General features: G+C 47.0%; 2 protein-coding genes across 2 annotated transcripts in view; one reads left to right on the top strand and one right to left on the bottom strand.

Moving 5' to 3' along the window:
- LOC130376255 (uncharacterized) overlaps positions 1–7135 on the bottom strand; it is an 8679-nt gene extending 1544 nt beyond the window's left edge. The window contains exons 1-5 of the mRNA XM_056583477.1: positions 6662–7135; positions 5502–5622; positions 3900–5172; positions 1993–2118; positions 1090–1229 (exon numbers count right to left, since the gene is read on the bottom strand). Of these exons, the coding sequence (XP_056439452.1) occupies positions 1090–1229; positions 1993–2118; positions 3900–5172; positions 5502–5622; positions 6662–6936 (1935 nt within the window). The 5' untranslated portion in view covers positions 6937–7135. The remainder of the gene's footprint in view (positions 1–1089; positions 1230–1992; positions 2119–3899; positions 5173–5501; positions 5623–6661) is intronic.
- A 2293-nt stretch (positions 7136–9428) lies between these two features.
- The window catches only part of csmd2 (CUB and Sushi multiple domains 2), a 279455-nt gene continuing 268413 nt past the window's right edge, over positions 9429–20470 (top strand). Inside the window, exon 1 of the mRNA XM_056582350.1 lies at positions 9429–10256. Coding sequence (XP_056438325.1) covers positions 10061–10256 — 196 coding nt within the window. The 5' untranslated portion in view covers positions 9429–10060. The remainder of the gene's footprint in view (positions 10257–20470) is intronic.

Raw genomic sequence — 20470 nt, 5'->3', positions numbered from 1 at the left:
GTGTGTGTGTGTGTGTGTGTGTGTGTGTGTGTGTGTGTGTGTGTGTGTGCGCGCGCACTCACATTTGCATTTGCGAGTGCGTGCACGCGATATTAAAATGCATCAGTGGCAGAGGAGATGTTCTCGTGATTTCTTTTCCTTTTTTTTTTTTCCCTCACAACCTCTATAAACATTCACTTGCCTCCCTGCATGCATCAGCTGTTCCAAAGCCAAAAATACAACTTTTATAATGCCTACCTCCCTCACCCACACACCTTTTAATCCTCCCCCTCCTCTTTCTCCTTTCTCCGTCTCTTTCTCTGCCTCTCTCTCCCTCTCTCGCCCACTCTCACTCTCACTCTCGCTGACCTTTCCATCTCATTTCCTGTCTGGCCTTCGGGAGGGTCTTACACCTCATCCTCCACCCGGGAGGGATTTGCATTTCACCTGCAGTAATTACCCTGCTGGGCTGTAAGGGAGGGTCAGGGGGGGGGGGTGTCCCAGGATGATGGTGGTCGGGGGGGGGGGGGGGGGGTGCATCTCTGAACTCACCCTCATGCATGAGGTCAAAATAAAATAATAATAAAATGCATAAATTACTCGGCTGCTCAAAAGAAAATAAAAAAGGAAGAATGCAGCCACACTATTTTTATATATATATATATATAATACACACACACACACACACACACACACACAGATGGGGCTTTGTAGGGGGTGGCACAGAGAGACATACAAAGACGTAGACATAATGACAGAAAGACCGGGAGAAATAAGGACAGCAAAACATAGACAGACGGAGAGGGAGAGTGAGAGATGGTGACATCTGAGGGTGAGACATAGAAACAGTGATATAGAGACAAAGAGCTGCATAATGGCAGATAGAGAGAGGGAAAATATAGAGATAGACCGGCACACAGTGAGATGTACAGAGAGAGACGTATGGACAAAGATAAAATGAGAAAGAGAGGTGGATAGAATCAGAGACGGGTCAGAAAGAGATAGGTACCTGGAATTGCATTCAGACAATTTAGGTGCTGGAAAACATGCGACTCAACGGTGAAGTAAACTAAACTCGAACAGCAAAAAGTGTGGGGAAATAAAAGGTACCTGGGTTGGGGGGGTAAAGTCCAATCTCATTGGCTGGAGAACGGCATGGGGGCATGGAGCTCTCGACGGATTGGCTACCATAGAGGGAGGTGTGGCCTGGCAAGCAGCATTCTTCTTAGCAGCCGGAGACTCGCCCTTGACTGAAAAATATGGTCACAGGCAGAGGAGGACAGAAAAAAACACATATTTTATAAGAAAGTTATACAGAGATACGGTACAGATGCTCGTTGTATACTTGTCTCCCTAACCCAGCTTTGCCATTGGCCGCTAGTTAAACGAAACCGTTTTTTTATTTTATTGCCACACTCGGGTTCAATGAGTTTTTGACTCATTTGACAGGTAAAGAGATGGCTTCTAATTAACAAGGGAGGTGAGTGTTTTGGATTTTGAGTTCTGTCTGCAGTATACCCTTCTGATGTCACCCACCTCCCCCATCTGACAAACGTAATTCGTCACCATTACCATTAGCCTCTTACGCCAGTGCTATCAATCTGTCTGGCGGCCATTTCTAAAAAAATTAAATTAAAAGTCTCAGATATTTCCCACTCGTAGATGCCGTATATTTTCACTTCAAGTTTCAAGTGTACGTGAAAAAAGAATAAAACGTAACAGAAGAAGCGGGGACATCCTCGGAGGTATACCGTTACCACGGTGCCAGGGTTCTGGTTGAGTATAAACGCACCAGACCCTGCAATCGCCTCATTAATTCTTCATTAGGCCCATCGTGAAACTTAACCATCCCAAACCTCCGTGCCCTGCTCATCTCGAGACACACGCATACACGCGTACACACACACGTACACGTGACGTACACACAAACACGTACAAACGTACACATACACACACAGAACCCAACAACACACATGTCGGTGAAAAAGGAAGCCGGCTGGGGTATCGTCTTACCATTGCCGCCGGCGTCCGTCGTGCGCTGGGTATCGCTGCCCCCGGCTTTCTCCGGCGTGGCAGCTGCATGGCTGGCGAGGTCGACGCGGGTGCTGGTCATGTCTGCGCCTACACTTGCGTCGGTCTCTGGGTGGGGGAGTAAGCAGGGGTAAAGGTTACCGCTCATCTCTTTTTGTGTGTGTGTGTGTGTGTGTGTGTGTGTGTGTGTGTGTGTGTGTGTGTGTGTGTGTGTGTGTGTGTGTGTGTGTGTGTGTGTGTGTGTGTGTGTGTGTGTGTGTGTGTGTGTGTGTGTGTGTTTCATGAGGTATGATGTGTCTGAGCACCAGCTGTGAGCTTGGCACTCGGGCTCCCAGTAGAGGAGGCTGCAGAAGGACGTTTCTGCCGCCCCCTAGAGGATGGGAGTGGAATCAAGGAGCCTGTGATATCACAACAATGACTGGCTGTAAGGATAAAAATATATCTCACTTTAACACCCAAGCACATACACACACACAGTCACAGACACACACACACACACACGTAATGGGCAAGCCCAAGCAGTCACGACCATGCTGTGCATACAGTTGGTGCAAAAAGTTTTGTTCTAAAAATAATATAATAAGGAGAAGCTGTTGCTGCGTTGACGTAATGCCCGTAGCCGTGTCCGAGGCTGTGTTCCGCTGCAGTCAGCCAGTGTGGAGGGCTCTCCGTGTAATTCACTCTGCCAGCACGCACTAATCCCCTCATTACGGAAACATTTTGCCTCTGAGTCAACCAACCGAGGAAGTGCTTGGTGCTGCCGCTGCTACGGAGGTGCAGAGTCACAGCGTGCAAAAATTACAAAAACACCCACCCACCCACGCACCCGCAGGTTGAGGTCTGAGCATACGTGTGTGTGTGTGTGTGTGTGTGTGTGTGTGTGTGTGTGTGTGTGTGTGTGTGTGTGTGTGTGTGTGTGTGTGTGTGTGTGTGTGTGTGTGTGTGTGTGTGTGTGTGTGTGTGAGCGTTTGCGTGGACTATGCGTGTGTGAGCGTTTGCGTGGACTATGCGTGTGTGGATGAGTGGGAAAGTGGTCCGTGATATGACGTGTTGCCAGAGGCCAGCCGTTGCTTAATATGGTGGTTTTAATTTTCGTTTCGCTTTTTCGCGTATTGACATCACTTCATTCCAGAAAATAATCCTCATGCTGGCAGGATACATGTCCTATTTGGCAAAAAAAAGTACATTAAAACTTAGGTCTCGACACAAGAAAACTAAACAGCCAGAGCTTGAGCACAAGTGGCGTGTAGTGTGTGTGTGTGTGTGTGTGTGTGTGTGTGTGTGTGTCTGTGTGTGTCTGTGTGCGCGTGCGAGCGGCAGATTAATTAGTCTGACTCTATGGGGGTGTGACTCCACCCATTTTCTGACCGGGCCAGGTGTGGCTTCGGTCCGGCTTTTAATTAGTCAAGTGTGACGGTGTCATTAATATCAATAATGGATCCTAACTCACAGCCGTGTGTGTGTGTGTGTGTGTCCTCACTGTGTCACACTGTCCCCTACTGTACCTTAGACTGGACTCACCCACTTGAAACTCTAAATAGTTTCTTCTTTGACTTTGACAAGTTGTCAACTTTAGTTTTATGAAAAAAAATAAAAAAAATAGGTAGGTCATATCCACAATTGGCTTCCCTGCCAGCGCATATATTATAGTTTATAAGGCTAAGAGCTGGAGTGCTGGTAAACTCAAATCACGGCAGTGCATTAGAAAGAAACTACTGAAAAAACGATGGAGAGATCAGAATGACCGGGCACTTGCACTTAATTGGAGCATGGCTGTTGAAATGCAAGCCAGTGGAATAGTACAAACATCCAAAACATCAGTCCCACAAACACTCTATGAGGTACAGGCTACGGTTAGGATGGATGTGGGGAAAAAAACAACACAATACCTGTAATCGGCTGTGTGTGGACTGCCCCTCCGCAATTGGCCACAGGAAGGTTGCTCAGGCCTGGCTTGGCTAGAGGTGGGGGAGCCAGGGCCAGCGTGAACCCCTGACCTCCTTCACACACGGGCCTGGGGACCAGGGGCTGGCTGTGCTCCTTGCCCTGCTCTCTGTCTCCGTCCCCACAGGGCTGCTGGTTGAAGTTATCCTGCGGCACCGCCAGGCCCCTCCTCCTCCCGTCTGCGCCCCAGACCTGGCCCGCCGGGCCCACGCCTCGCTTGACGTTATGGGGCCGGAGTACGGGGAAGTCAGCCAGTAGGTCGTAGGCGCCCTGCTGACGCGGAGCTGGAACCTTGGACGACAGCCTCGCCCGCGGTGTTGGTGCCCTGCCCTGGATCGGAGCCTTCACCCGGCACCAGACGGGGGGGAAGAACGCGGGGGCGGGGGCGGCTGTGCTGAACGCCGCGGGAACATGGAACTGGGCGAGGGGGTTGAGGGGAAAGGGCACCACTTGGTCGTCGGGGATCATTGCCAAAGCCAGAGCTGACATGGATACGGGAGGAACCACGGCAGGGGCGCCAGCAGGAAACACCGAAGCCATTTGGTCGGTAGCAAGCAGTCGACGGTCGCATTCTCTTTCAAGAGCTTGGGGATCCCACTTACGGCCCGAGCTCACCTCAAAAGGTTGGAAGGGTTTGATATTGGGCGTCGGCGTTGGTAGAGCGAGGGAGACATCTGTTTGGGCAGCCACAGACGAAGGCTCTGGTAGGGCCGCATCGCAGGCCTCGGGCTGGAGGGGCCGACAAGGGAGGTCTAGGTCGCAGAAGGAGCTATAGCACGTAGCGGGCTTCTGCCGAGGCCCGGAAGCTTCGCAGGGGCACTGCCCACTGCCGAAGGTGGGAGCCGCCGCTTCTTCGTTGCTGCTTCTGTCGGCGGTCAAGCGACGCGGGCCCGGGAGCCCGTGGGAATCGTCGCCGCTATCGCTGCTGCAGTAGACGCCTTCAGTCTGACAGGCACGAGAGGTACGGGCGGGAGTGTCCTGCTGATCTGCCCGTCGGGGGGCGTGACCTGTGTCGGCAGGGTGGGCGGGACGGCTCCTCCCAGGTGTGGAGGCCTCGGGGAGGGCGGCGGGGTGAAGGGACCTCCCTCGGGTGAACGGACGTAACGGGATCAGAGACTCTGCGCTGGTAGGCTGGCTGCTTCCGTCCACACAAATCTGCTGTTTAACCCCCTTGAGCAGAATCCCAGCGCTGCTTCTTTTCATCTCGACGCGGGCCCCCTGGTGTGAAGGAATGCAGAGCGGGCGGAGAGAGAGGAGCTTTATCTCACCACATAGATCATGCTCGCTGTGTAATACACATAACTACCAAACTCTAGGCTGTACTCCCTGTACATGCATCAAAGGGGATGTGGGGGGAAAAAATACCTTTCTGTTTTCCTTCATTCGTATTTACAATTAAAATCCGGACAAGAGAAGCCTTTTGATATAATTAAATTGATTAAATTAAATTGTATTTGTGTAGCCTTAATCACAGGTACAGTTTCAAAGGCATAATATGTCCGGGATAAAATACTATGAATACATTAATGTCATATATTTCAACCTACCGGGATCTCTATTCTGGTCAGCTCATCTTCCCATCCTTGTGACTCCTTACTTTTGTCTGAATACAGGTCCTCCAACTCTTGGCGAACCATGGACAACATCTCTTCTGCTTCCCTCTTGACCCTGTGCAGCGAGGTACACACAAACTTGTTGTTAAGTTGCGTTTCCTGTTTTCATGTTGTGTGTTAAGGATCACTTCTAAATGCTGAAGAAAACATCACCAGCTCGAAAGTCAAGATACAGTTATCCAAGTCTATGTGCCGCTATGACAGAAAATAAAGAAGGGTCATATTTTTCCAATAAGTTTACCCCGACGTCACGCTAGACACAGCATTGATCATATAAAGTAACCCCTCTTTTACTCTTATTTCTGGCAGGGCACAAAGGGCAGAGGCCTGGGAGGAGTTTATGACTTTTTAATGTGGCTCATTCCCCCGTCGACCGGTCTGTTGAGCCAGGCCGCTGAACAGACACACAAAGTTACACACAGAACCTTGACCGGCCGGTAAGCAGATGGTGCGTATTAACTTTGACGTGTGTGTGTGTGTGTGTGTGTGTGTGTGTGTGTGTGTGTGTGTGTGTGTGTGTGTGTGTGTGTGTGTGTGTGTGTGTGTGTGTGTGTGTGTGTGTGTGTGTGTGTGGCTCAGAAAGTTCCACCTGATCTGCATTCTTAAGCTCATGGAATTAGGCACACCTGTTCAAATCAAACATTGCTTATAAATAATACACCCTATTTAGTAGTATTTACTCAATTAGTTGTTTTTCACCACAGTGATATACAGTGAATTCAGTTACTGGATTGGCATCTGGCATACTGGATGCTTAGCCTTTATTTCTGAAGTCACAGTCAATCTGCTTCGACAAAAACATTGTCTTAATGACTAAATAGTAACTCAATAGTACCCAAATCCTTTCATTGGGAGTCAAACACTATCACCACTAAACTATCACACTGCAATGTTACACATGCAAATATTATGATTTTATATAAATGTCAAGTCAATAATAAATAATGTTAAGTAGCTCCCATCCTATAAGTGGTTAAAGAAGACACAAGGTGGCTTATGTCTTGTTATACCACTGCTATGCTGTCCACAGAGACAATCCCCCTCCCCAGTGCACCAACCCAACCATGAGATAGTCAGTTGGCAACGTAACTCACCGTCCTTCCTGGTCCTCTGCTCCTACGGTACAGCGTTCGCTGCAGGGTGTCTCGAGAGATCGTTGATCTCTGTCTACCTCAACCTCCTTCGTCGTCCTCGTCCGCAGCACACCAGTACCCTGTCTCTGTGCGTTCTTCCATATCGTGTAGGAAACACGGTCAAAGTCGTCCTCCGGTACGTATGGGTGGATCCAAGTAGAGCGTGGAAAGGGCACAGCCGCGGCCCATGTTAGCTTTGGCACCGGTCGTGGTCTAAAAGGATCTGCTATCATCATGTTTACTCACAAGACAAAACACAACGTGTGCAACGTTGTGTCAGTCTGGTACACTGTTTCTCAATGTTGGGTTTGGCTTGTGTTGTTTTGAAAGTAAACCGGATAACGAAGCTTTGTTTGAGGTACCATAGAAACTACAAAACACATTCCGAATTCTATCTGAGACAGACAGAGAGAAAGGCTTCAGTTGAAAGCCATGGTTTTCTTTGGCTTTCTTTTATCTAATTAATCATTGATATAATATCAGACAGGCCTACTTGTTCATGAAAGTTTGAATGACATTTTGAAAGACATGGCATTTCAGATTCCAGCCTGTTAGCCAGCTAGTTGAGTGTTTAGTGAGTTAAATGGTGGTAATCACATAATGTCACCCTAGGAAGCCACATTTAAGACTTCAGATTGGGGTTCCCTTTTCTTTACCTTTCAATTTGGGTAGATCATTAGGTTATGGACCTAAAATTTAAAGATAATGTGATATAAGAAACAATTCTTAAATTCAAATGAAAATAAATAATTATAATCACAACCAGATGGTATAAATGTGTTTATAACAAATAATTTGACCAAAAATGTTGAGCACATCAAAAGATTCCTGCATTCCCACCAAGCAAAATTGCATGTTATAGACATTATAGACATCGACGTCTATATGTAGCTTTAACCTTGTGAAACCATCCTTGCGTGGGCTAAAACATGCAAGAGTGTGATACCAGTGCTTTAATGGTACATAAACATTAGTTTGGTATGGATCACTTCTTATTGCTTAAGAGAACATTATCACCATCACCAGCTCGAAGTCGAGACACATTTCATTTACAGCACGGATACAGACATTTTGTGTGTGTGGGTGTGGGTGGGTGGGCACAAAATCGTTAATTTAGCTGGGGCCACGATTACCGAAGGGCCCACACCCTCTCTGCTGGGGGTGTGTGTGTGTATGGCGGGGGGGGGGGGCAATGGCATAGGATTGGCATAACGGGGGGTACATGATTTTACGGTATGCTGCTACCACTGCCAACATGTGGCTAAAAAAAGAATCATGAAATATGATTGTAACACCACTGAGAGGTTAACCCAGTTGTTCGCCAAAACTTGATTTATGTTCATCTAAGTAAGACTAATCAAAAAAGTTGACAAAATGTTGTCAAAATACAACTATGACTACCAGGTTGAACATTGTCCAATGAGTTTGCTTGCAATGCAGAGTCCACACTTAGTCAGCCAGGGGGCTTGTATATCGCAATGCAACACTGCCATTTTGAGAGGATTCAAGAGACTTCAAGAGACTGAAAACTTACTTTGCAACGTTGAACATTAGAAACACTTGTGCACATTCAAACATTTCACCCCATAATGACCAACAATTTCACGATTAATGACCAAAAGAGTAGTAAGGTAGTAAAAACATTAGTACAAATATGGTATCGCCAATAAGCCTCTGATTCCAAAATGGAGGCAGTTATCGCAAGCTGAGGTTATGACCGAATTCAAAACACAACAAAAGCGGGTCAAATTAATCAGAAATATTGAATGTTATGATCAAACCTATTCATCAGACAAGCCATGTGTAATAATATCTTTCTTGATTCTTACCTTTCCTCAAGTTCACTGTTCGATACTGCTCCGGGGGTACGATGGTGATGCAAGGGTGAAAGAAGAAACAAATCCTGGATGGAAGCATAAGCATGGCAGACAGTTATAACTAGAAACCCAACTCATGCAACCCTGGTAGGGAAACAGACGGATAACGTCGATCAACTTGTTTGATGGCTAAACGTAAATCCATTGAGGGGGCTATCAATACAATTTGTTATTCAAATCAATAAGAAAAAACACCTTTGACCAATCATGGCAAAAAATGGTTTTACCATGACTTTTGGTTAGAAAACGGACCATAAAAATGCAAAATGTTATTATAATTGTACAGTAATGTCCAGGTCAGCTGTTTCAAGGGTTAAATCTTACATTGCCACATATATCCATGGACAACATGCACGTCTAATATTCTCTTAAACAGCTTTTACACTGGCCCAAGATGGATTTCATGCCGTAATTTCAATGCAAAGCTGAAAATCCGGTTCCGAATTTGGATTCAGCGTTTTCTAAATTGACGACTTGGGCTTTTCTGAAGTCGAATAAGCATTAGCATGAAGCCAAATTGGTTCCGATGCACTAGGTGGATCCTCGTGGATTTATAATAATTCACTAGATTTAATTGGAATTAATATTCCAATACATAATTTCTTGATATAGGCCGATAAAGTATATATAGAGCAGTTATAATTATGGTGAGAGTGACTTCGAGACAGAAGGGGGTGGTGGGGGTGAGAAGGAGGGAGAGGGAGAGTATGTGTGCGCGTGTATGTGTGAGAGAGAGGGAGAGAGAGAGAGTGTGTGTAATAGAGAGAGCGGGAGAGATAGCGCGAGGGAGAGATCGAGAGGGAGAGAGATGCTGAGTCGGAGCAGGTCTGCAGTCTGGTACTTGGCGTCGTGCAGACCCGAGATGCTGTAGCCAACGCTATTTAGGTCCGTTATACGGGGATACATTGGCCCGTCTTCATTGAAACATCTCCAGCCTGCAACATTGTTCGACAACTTCAGAAAAGACGTGTTCGGTTAGGATGCGGACAATTTAGGCTTTTTTTTTTCTCCGGGGGATCTTACATTTTCATTGAGTGTTTAAGGAGGAACGACTTAGACCTGGATTAATCAACAAGGCAAAGGCTTTTGATGATTGGAAATAGATGGAAGAAATAACGAATCGCTGCTCTGGAATAAAGTGAAGGATGAATCTCCGTCTTTGACGCGTTATTCTCCTTTTTGGGGTTTGGTGTTTCCAGCGACGAGGGACCGACGCTTGTTTGATATTTTTGCGCGTGGGTAAATAAGTCAGCGCTCGCCTTCGGTCTCCGCGGTTTTTCTCCCTTCCACCGTCGAGGTGTTTCCTAAATCTCATTCGAAAGCGAGCTTTCTGCTAACCCTATCGGTACGCATGACATGGTTCAGTCCAGCTGCGAGAACCGAGCCTCGATGCATTGGGATTTTTCACCGCGCAGACACCAAGTGAATCTCCCTTTGCAAACCGTCTGAGAACTACTGTCCGTGCCAGAAAAAAAACCCTGCCATGACAACCGCCTCGAACCGGGACGGAGTGGGACTCGCCGGGAGAACAGAATGCGCTTGCAGCAGGCATACACATAACGCACCCCAGAAAGGAGAAGGAATACGTTTTTTTGCGCTAATGAAGCGCGGAATACAAGCGCACCATTGGAGCCGGCTGCTGTTCTTGTACATGGGACTCCTAGCCACCTCGGTGGACGGTAAGTTTACCCCCCATCTCCTTCCCCCCCCCCCATGATGCTAAGCTCCCTGTAAAGAAATGCAGCAGGCTTCCCCCAAACCGTCGGTGAATGCTAATCAGTAGGGGGGGGGGGGGGGGGGTTAACGGCGGATGTCGCCGTTAAAGCACCCCAAGTTAAAGTCATATAGGGTGGTTTACTGTGGTATTTTCGTGAAAGCGGAATCTAAAGACTAATTAGGCCTATGACGCCCTCTCTGTCTTCTTTCATTAAAGTGTCTAGGGGGAGGTTGATCGACTGTGGTGCTGAGTTAACTGGTGGATGGGGATGGGTGATAACGTCTTGGTGGTTGCGAGGTGGTTCCTCAAAAAATTGCACAATTGTTATTCTTGGCACGGACCCCTCTCTCGTGAGGTTTCAGTAATTTCGTCCACCAAGAGCATAATGCCAGTCATTCGTCTCAATATGTTGTCCATCTGCCTCTATTCCCATTTACTACGGTCAATGTTTGGTCGTTAATCGGCCCCACTAATATACATCGCTAATGGAACACCTTAACTGACTTTGTGCAGTACTGTGTGTGTGTGTGTGTGTGTGTGTGTGTGTGTGTGTGTGTGTGTGTGTGTGTGTGTGTGTGTGTGTGTGTGTGTGTGTGTGTGTGTGTGTGTGTGTGTGTGTGCGCGCGGCGGTGGGGTGGGCGCGCGCGCGCGGCGGTGGGGTGGGGGTGTCTCACACTACGGCCTCTGTCTGATTAATTATATCGGAACATTCTACAGCTCTTTGAGCCTTCATGAATTATCGTCATAAAGCTATTTAATTGTACACAATTTTATAATTTCTTAACTCTCAAAAAAGCTACTTTGAGATCAATCATTTTGATGAACACCCACATTTCTGATGCCAGCCTGAGCAGTTTTGACCCACACGTTTATTCATCACTGTCTTGGCTTCGGATTTTGACTATTTTTAAACACAGAACTCACGACCACAATAATACTTTGGCAATGAGTCATAGTTCCATCACCCACGCGGTGTACCTTTTTTGATACCATCCAAGACACGGGACCACATTGCCCAGTTACCGCGTGCCACAATCTCCGTGATATCAAACGCCGTCACTGGGTTACATTGCCAGTAGTTCAAACGTATAGCTACTTCATCCTTTAGACAAATATTTGGTAGGGTAGTCATTGTTCGTTACGCTGAACTAGAAGTGCAACAGGGCTTTCGTCATGGGACGCTTGTTTGTCCCGTGTCGCCTAAAACCCCAGACCTCTTTAATTGTATCACGCACCATGTTAACACACCACATGCTTGTTTAATTGGAGAGCGGGCCCGCGTGGGAGCCTGTGGTGTGGCGGCCTGCTCGCGGGTCCCTTGGTAATGGCGCCACGAGCAGTTGCCCTATCCTCCCATTGAGCGGCACCAGAGCCTCGCGCTGTGGTGCAGATGCGCGTGGAGACGTGACACGACGCGAGCACGAGGCTCCCGCTCCGGATTTTGTGTGTCACACACGTGAACCCGCTTTACTAAATGTACTACGTAAAATGTAAACGTACTGTCTGCCGACGACGATGACTCTAAACATATGGTCTACAAACTACCATCCAAATCGCCTGTGTTATCTTTGTGTTTATTTTTTACAGTTATCATCTCAGGAATTCTGCCCTTATTGATTAGGCCCTGTACCTTCGCCTTCTTTGGCTCGTTCGCCCTTTCACTCGCTGCTGGTGGAGATTATCGATGCTTTTTAAATGTCTCCACGAGATGTTGAGCAGAGCACCGAGTCTCTGTGGACTCGGACCGCTTCAGCGACCCAGAGGGGAAGGCGCTCAATAAAGTCAGCTCCTTTCAAGCAAGGCTTTGATTCCCGTTTTTTGGTTGTTGAGATAACGTGTTTTGCATTTCTCAATGCGTTGTTCAGCACTAACGACTCACAACCCGCGAGCACCACTCGCGAGCCGTTATTAGATCATTCCCGGGGTGACGCACGAGCAGCCACTCATACGCTTTCTCGCGTTGCCCGCGAGCCACGAAGACGTTTAAATTCACCGCAACTAAACCCGGTTGCGTTCGCGCCGTGACGTTGCAGGCTGCTGTGTGTAACTTGCTGTAGCGGCACGGCAGGGCACTCCTTAATGGTTTCATCTTTGTGATGAGGTAGGCCTATTCACGGCGTTTACCCGCACTCCGCCAAAGCAACAGGGGTGTTTTATTCACGTGCCGCCTTTAAGTGACACCAGAGTGATGTGCGACTGATCTGTTTATAGCCGTATAAAAGCAGCGGAGAGTCGTTTTGTACGCGGTCCTCGCGTTGCTAACACGCAGCATAGCCGACACATTCAAAGTCTGCTCAGCACCCCATTAAACCCGGAGTTTGGCATGCGGTTACGCAGTTGTCTGATTTGCTGTTTAGCTCTATCCCCCCTCAAACAATTAATTTTAAATGTAAGCTTTATCATTTGGTCCAAACAGCGATACAATAGCGCCAACTGTTACATTTCAGCACCTCGGAGAGGTGACAGAGAAGGGGGCTCGCTGTGGCTTGTCAGCGTCCGTAAGAGAGGTGGTAATTCACAAGCGTCTGAACACAGCACACACTCTCGTTCTCTCCTCGTCTCCCACTACACTGGTTCACACCATTCAACAGTGGCCTGTTATCCCCTTCTCACAAGGCGTAAGGAGAGTCACAACAGATTTATGCCTTCTTATTTATTTATATCAGCAATGTTCATGTTGGTGGTAAATGACCTGTTAAGTGACTGATATCGCTATCGGGCATCAAGGGGCCTCGTATTCGACCTCTCCCAGGCCAACTAACAGGCATTTAAACAGGATTGTGTGTGTTTGAAGGCATTTGTGTGTGTGTCAATACTGAGGTGGTCTCTCTCTCTCTCTCTCTCTCTCTCTCTCTCTCTCTCTCTCTCTCTCCTCTCTCTCTCTCTCTCTCTCTCTCTCTCTCTCTCTCTCTCTCTCTCTCTCTCTCTCTCTCTCTCTCTCTCTCTCTCTCTCTCTCTCTCTCTCTCTCTCTCTCTCTCTGATCATGATCAGAGATTTGATCATGATCAGAGATTTGATCATGATTACTTGAACACCCAGGCTAAATTATCAGGTAAAAACCCTCCTCCTGACTCACTGCTCATCTCCAGCCATCATCAACCCCTTCCCCACACTCCCCCATACACACATGCACACATCCCCTTCAATCTAGCACCTTAGCACAGGCATCCTCTCATTAACGCACCTTGAATTTTTCTCTCTCTCTCTCTCTCTCTCTCTCTCTCTCTCTCTCTCTCTCTCTCTCTCTCTCTCTCTCTCTCTCTCTCTCTCTCTCTCTCTCTTTTTTTTTTTTTTTTTTCTCCCCCCTTCACCCATCCTTCCCCTCTGGTGATTCACACTGTCATCTGTCTCCAGATGGCTGGTGCGCTGTCACTGGGCAGAGCGTCTCAGCAACACACACACGTTCTCTGACACACACGCTTTCATTTTCAATAGATTATCAGACCAGCACTGCTGCGGTGGATTTTTGAATGTCTTGAGGTTTGATTGAAGGTAAGCTCAGTTGGCACACTCTTCTCCACACACACACACACTTCCCTCACACACACACTTCCCTCACACAGAGAAAATGACTGTGGAGGTGTCCTTGAGCAGGTCGCTTTGCTATCAATATGTTTACATCTCGCAGATAAGCATTCGGGTGTCGCAGCCAACAGTGGAAGACTGAGGTGGAGCTTAATCTGTTGCCTGAGGTAAATGGGATGGCAAGGGATGTAGCTCTGAAAGAAACATTAACATTCAATCTGTCTCCAATGGTTGGGGGGGGGGGGGGGGAGTGTAGATGGATGGATGGAGTGGTAGCTGGATGGATAGATTGAAGGAGAGGTGGATTGATAAACTGATTTATCGGATGGAAGGACCGACAAAAGTGACCGATATACATAAACATGCAGTCGCTAGTCAACATACAGACAGACGTATGCAGTCAGGCAGATGGACATGCGGACAGCCCGACTGAGTTCCAGTCCTGATAGTTATTCGTCAGCAAACTGAAGTCCTGAACGTAAACACAGGCATAGACACTTAGCGACGGCGTCTCAGCTTGGGCACTTTTCCCTTTCATTTGTTGTCAACTATACATATGAAAAATACAGTGCAATCATCCTTTTGAGATTGCTACCTCTTCAGCCAATCAATGTTATTTAATGGGCACATTTGCATGTGTTGAATGCAAATAGGGGAATTTGTAAAATTTAGTTTTTTTAGTTTTTTAGTTTTTAGTTTTATTTTTCAGTGAACATGCTTCTTGATGTACAATTCTTCTGCGGTTAAGTGCTATCCCACTTTTGCACTTTCAGTTTGGGTGCTCTTCTATTCTTTGCTTTGTATTGCTCATGCAATCGCAAAGTATAAACTGCCAACTATTTATCCCCAATTGGCTTGAAAACCGAACCAAGTTAAAAGGCCTGAAAAAATAAATAAACCCCTTCAAGAAAAGTTGCATACAAGCACAGAACACCTTCAGCTCTTTCAGGCCGGTGCCTAAATCATCCCTTTCTCCCGTGCTGTTCTTATCAGGCCTCCAGGTCTTCCTCTTGTCATCCCTTTGCTACTATAAATCCCCAGCATGTGTAACAGGAGCCTGCCTCACCGCTGTCTGGTCTGCCTCAGAAAAGGGAACAGCATCGTCAGACCTTTCTCTGGCCTTCTGATTTACACCCTTTGTTATCAGATAGCAGACATCCCCGCGTATTGGAGATTACACACCTCAGACGGGGTGACTTGTCCCCTTGTCCCCTTTACTCTGTGTCCTGCGTCAGCCTCCCTCTCTCTCTCTCTTCCTCCCCAGTCTCCTCTATCTTTATATCTCTATCACACTCACGCTCTCTCCCGTTCTGTTTTTCTATCTCGCTCGCCCCCTCTCTCCATCGTTCCTCCTCTCTATCTCTGATGCTCCCCCAGCCGCGGTCGTCATTGTATAGGTGATCCGTCATGAGTGTTTTCCTTCAGGGAGAGATGAACGATCATGTTGCCATGATCACGCCCGTGTCTACATGCTGCGCATGTTTGTTTATGCATACCCCCGCAACATGCTTGCATGTAAACTAGCTGACTTACTAGCATGTGGTTGTGTGTAAACATGCACACTGTACAATGTTTTTGATTATACAACAGCAGGGGTTTGTGTTTACACATACATACAACATTACATATTTGTATGTATGCAAGCATGCTACAGAACATTCCCTGATATGCATGCCACGTATATTTATGCCCCTCTTTGGATTTAATCATGATGAAGGAATCAGTAAGGAATGTTTGAGCTCTATTAGCGTGGATCTAGTTGTGTGTTTCTGCATCTTTTGTTTCAAAACACCAGGAATTATACTGACTGAAAAAGATCCCTCGGTTGCCATGGAAACGGCGTGCAGCTTTACATGAAAGGAATGTTTAACAGGCCCCTCTGAACATCGCAGCGCTCTCTCATTCTTCGCACTACCCGTTCGCCCTCTCGGTTTCACTCGGCCTGATTCGGCCTCACCATCTCTCGCTCTCGCTCTCGCTCTCCGCCTCGCTATCTCTCTCTTCTCTCTCTCGTTTCTTGCACTCAAAATTGAATATATTTGCTTGAACAAAGACGAGGGAACAAAGTGCACACATGTATGCACTGATGTGTGTCGGCGCTGCAAACCGAGAGGGAAGACCACCAGACATCCAATGGTGCAATCGATTACTGTGCTGTGTGTGTGGGAGCTACAGTTCAGGGAAAGCGGGAGCGAGAGAGAAGGCCAAAGGGATCTTTTAAACCGTGCGGTAGACAAATAAAAATGTAATAATGATAATAACACCCTGCAAAGGGATGAAAATGGAATAATTGTATTTCTTGATTCATTCCATCAGGTTGCCTCAGGGCGAATTAACTGAAGTCCTGCTCCTAGTCGAGGGAGCTCAACTGAGCTGGCCTGGTGTGCATATGTGTGGTTGCTGTTCTGGTTGGGTCTCTGTGTGGGTGTGTCTCTTTCTCTCTGGCTGTGTGTCTCTGTTTCTCTTGTTGTGTGTCTCAGGGGTTCACTTGCTCTTTGTAGGTGTTGATTTGCGTGTGTGTTGCAGGGTATCTTGACACACCTGTTAGTGCTGTTGGTAAAATATGACGAAGCTGGAGCAAGCTGTCTCTCTCTCTCTCTCTCTCTCTCTCTCTCTCTCATCTCTCTCTCTCTCTCTCTCTCTCTCTCTCTCTCTCTCTCTCTCTCTCTCTCTCTCTCTCTCTCTCTCTCTCTCTCTCTCTCTCTCTCTCTCTCTCTCTCTTGCACAATCTCTCTCTCTTGCACAATCTCTCTCTCTCTCTCTTGCACAATCTCTCTCTCACCCCCTCGCTCTTGCACAATCTCTCCCTCTGTATCTCGCACTCTCTCAGGAAACACAAGCCCCTTTGCACCCTAACTCCCCCGTCCTGACTCCAAACAGCCATGTACGAACCACTTGTATTCAGGTCTCACTGTTGGCTACAAAACAACCACATTTAATAACTTCATAAAATGCCATCTGCCCGTTTCATGGTATCACTGAAGCCGAGCACGGAAATCGCTGGTTACCGATTTACATGACCACATAAACACACCTGATTTCAGTGAGATGTGATTGCTCGCTGTTCCACTGTTCCTCTTGCCTTCTCTGCTGCCGGTTTAGGATTCATCATTGCCATATTAGACAGATCTGACTCTTTTTCTTACCGAGCACGTGTAAACTTTCGTGTGTGCGTTGCTTGGGCATTTTCCAACACAGAGTTCAAGAGTTATTTTCTTACATGCTAGTGTGTACGTGTGCGTGTGTGTTGCGTGCATATGTTTGTAGTCATGTCCATGTCTGTAATTAGATTTCTTGATACTGTGTAAATGCTAACCAAAAGGAATGGCCTGTAGCTACTGGACCATGGCTCTTTTCTATTGGTGCGCTGCCACAAAAGATATTGTGTGGGATAAATTTTGCCACTAGAGTAGGAGACGTAGCCGCAGCATGCAGGCGTTTTTTCGCTAGCCCACGCTATCGTGTGTTTCTATGAGTCCTATTCTGTTTTGATGTCTATGCACCATGCAGAATTTCTGAGGTATTGAGCCGCCTGCATCTGGGAAATCCATTCATTGCCTTCGGCTCATGAGTCCCTCTATTGCGGTCATGTCCACAAAATACAGCAAATACGTTAGTTCCTCTTGTAATTAGCGGTTACAGGGGTGGGGGGAATGCATTTAAATATAGAAAATAGCAAATGGCTGTCAGATTAAAGTTTGGACATCCAGCTCAGCTGAAGGATGGCTTATTCCATTGTAGGGGCTGACTTCCTGAGAAGTATACCAGTGAAACCTCATTCAACTCAAGTTTCAACAAACAAGAATTTTCTATGACTAAGAAATCAGGGATATAATGGTATTGGAGGAAGAATGAGGAGTCCATGAAGGAAATAAAGTTCCAAGTCAATTCATATGTGATAAAGGAAGGGGGGGCAGCTCCAGTTGGAGTCTCCCCTGGCATCTGGCTTCTGCGTTATTAAGGCAGCCTGTGTGGCCTTCCCTCAGGCATTATCCTAATGCACACACACAAACACAGGCAGTGCTGAGCTCACTTATTTCCATTTTAATGGCAGTCGTCTTGAGGTTAATTCTGATATGATGCGGTCAAGGCATGCATATGCACTGACACACCGAGAGACAAAGAGCCAGGCTGAGTGGGTCTATGGGGTGGAAGGGTGTTTATCACCTCTCTCGGGAGGTACTTACCGGCACATGCAAATATAAACACGCACACATAGGCCTATACCCACACACAAACACACACAAGGGCGCAGACACCCACATGTACACACATACTTACCTGCCTTGACTCTCTCACACACACACACACACACACACACACACACACACACACACACACACACACACACACACACACACACACACACACACACACACACACACACACACACACACACCTACAAACTCAAAGACACGCATGCAGTCTCACACAAAACCAAACACACATCTACACATAATTAAGATTAACGAGTCTTACTTACCCGTCTATAAACAACTTATTTTGTTAGTTCTAATCCTGCTTTATCAGTTTGGCTTCTAATAGTAACTAGCAGCACAAGGGGCGGTCCAGTGGTCGGCATTGGGGTCTCGCTAATACTGCAGTTTCAACTTCTATATTATGTTTCCATTCCTCTGCCAATTATTTTCGGAATGGAACAAGTTTTGGTCGAGTCATTTTCTTGGTGCCATGTTATACTGTTTTAACACTTCCTACTTTTTTGGGGGGGGAAGGTTTACCATTTTTGTCACGGCCAACCGATATCAATCAGTGTCAATCCAATGCCACGGAGCCACTGTTTGTCTTGCTAAGTGATCATTACAGTTTGGCAGCATCATTGAACAATTAACTTAATTCACTTAAGATAGAGTAATGACCCATGGCAGAAGATGGGGAAGGGTTCCCGGAAATCTTAAGCTGGATACGCCGTGGTGTCTTTGGTCTTAAGTAGTGCGTGATCTGAGAGAGAGAGAGAGAGAGAGAGAGAGAGAGAGAGAGAGAGAGAGAGGAGAGAGAGAGGAGGAGAGAGAGGAGAGAGAGGAGGAGAGAGGAGGAGAGAGAGAGAGGAGAGAGAGAGAGGAGAGAGAGAGAGAGAGGAGAGAGAGAGAGAGAGAGAGAGATGGCTATTGTGTACACTGTGAAGCTGTTGGGATATTGTGAGGGGGAGAAATAACTCTCTGCTTCTCCCATCCAATTGAGAGCACCTGTGAAGTCACCCTAATCTATGTGCAATGTCTCGTCTGCGTGCGGCATGTGTAGGAATGAGCAGCAATCTGGGGTCCTTGGTGGGTTTTTCAGTCAAGGTGCCCCAGGTAGGTGGGCTGGAATGCACCTATACTACACAGATGATACACTACACACACACGCAACAACACACACAGGGATCATTCCATGCCCACAAAAGAAGGATAAAACACACACTTAAACAGTGCAAACATTCAGGCATACTCTGATGCACATACTAACATACACAAGCACGTGCAAATGCACTCATTCAAAAGCACACACATATTCCGACAGGCTACAGGTACACATTGAGGCACACACACACAATCTTGTTTGTGTGTGTGCACTCCATTCAGGCACCCACACAAACACAGCTGTACAGGCTACTTCACACCTAACACACACCTAACACACACACACACACACACACACACACACACACACACACACACACACACACACACACACACACACACACAGCTGCTTCCCTCCAAATAGACCTCAAGGATTTGCGCAGAGTGCAGATTTAGCACTCTCTCGCTGTGAATGTCACACAGGATGTGTGTGACCTCAGTCGGAAGAGCAGTGAGGGGCAGACTATAGGAATCCTCTCACTTATCACACAAATACACACACACACACACTCTTTCTTATTTCCTTTTTCTTTCTATTCCATTTTCCAAGTACGATAACACCCAATTGTGTCTTTGTAGCCCTTTTGATACGTGTAAAGCTGTACCTCGTTAATTTTTTTATGCATCAATCCTTAACACATGGCAAAAGTATCAGCAGTCCATTTCATCATCGTTTTTTTACCGTTCTTCCTCTATGGTTCCTTCTGGCTCCTCCTCCCCCTGGAGAATGGATACGGCTAGCGACTATCCATCAGAGTGTCACTGTCCCCCTCGCTGCAGCAATGCATCCCTGCCACAGAGCAAGTAGTCTGGCCAGGCAAACATAGCCGCATACACATACACACATGCGCACAATTACACTTTCACATACACACACGCACTTGCACACACATACAAACTACATACCACATACCACACAGTCACACACATACCAAAGAAACACAGTGACACACACACACGCACACACACACACCCTCACACACACAGAAACACACACACACACACACAGACACACAAACACTCACACACAGACACATTCCACACAAGCACACAAACACATACCACAAGCACACTGTCACACATACCACAGAAACACACACACACACACACACACACACACACACACACACACACACACACACACACACACACACACACACACACACACACACACACACACACACACACACACCACCCAAGCATCCACTCAAACAGATACACATGCAGGATCACAGACACACACCAAGGTTACCTCGCTATCCCTCTACTGGGACCAGTTTGCACTTTGAT

The sequence above is a fragment of the Gadus chalcogrammus genome, chromosome 22 (assembly GCF_026213295.1).
Source record: "Gadus chalcogrammus isolate NIFS_2021 chromosome 22, NIFS_Gcha_1.0, whole genome shotgun sequence".
Lineage (NCBI taxonomy): Eukaryota > Metazoa > Chordata > Actinopteri > Gadiformes > Gadidae > Gadus > Gadus chalcogrammus.
The sequence above is the reverse complement of the archived record's forward strand: the minus strand, read 5'-3'. Positions and strand labels throughout refer to the sequence as shown.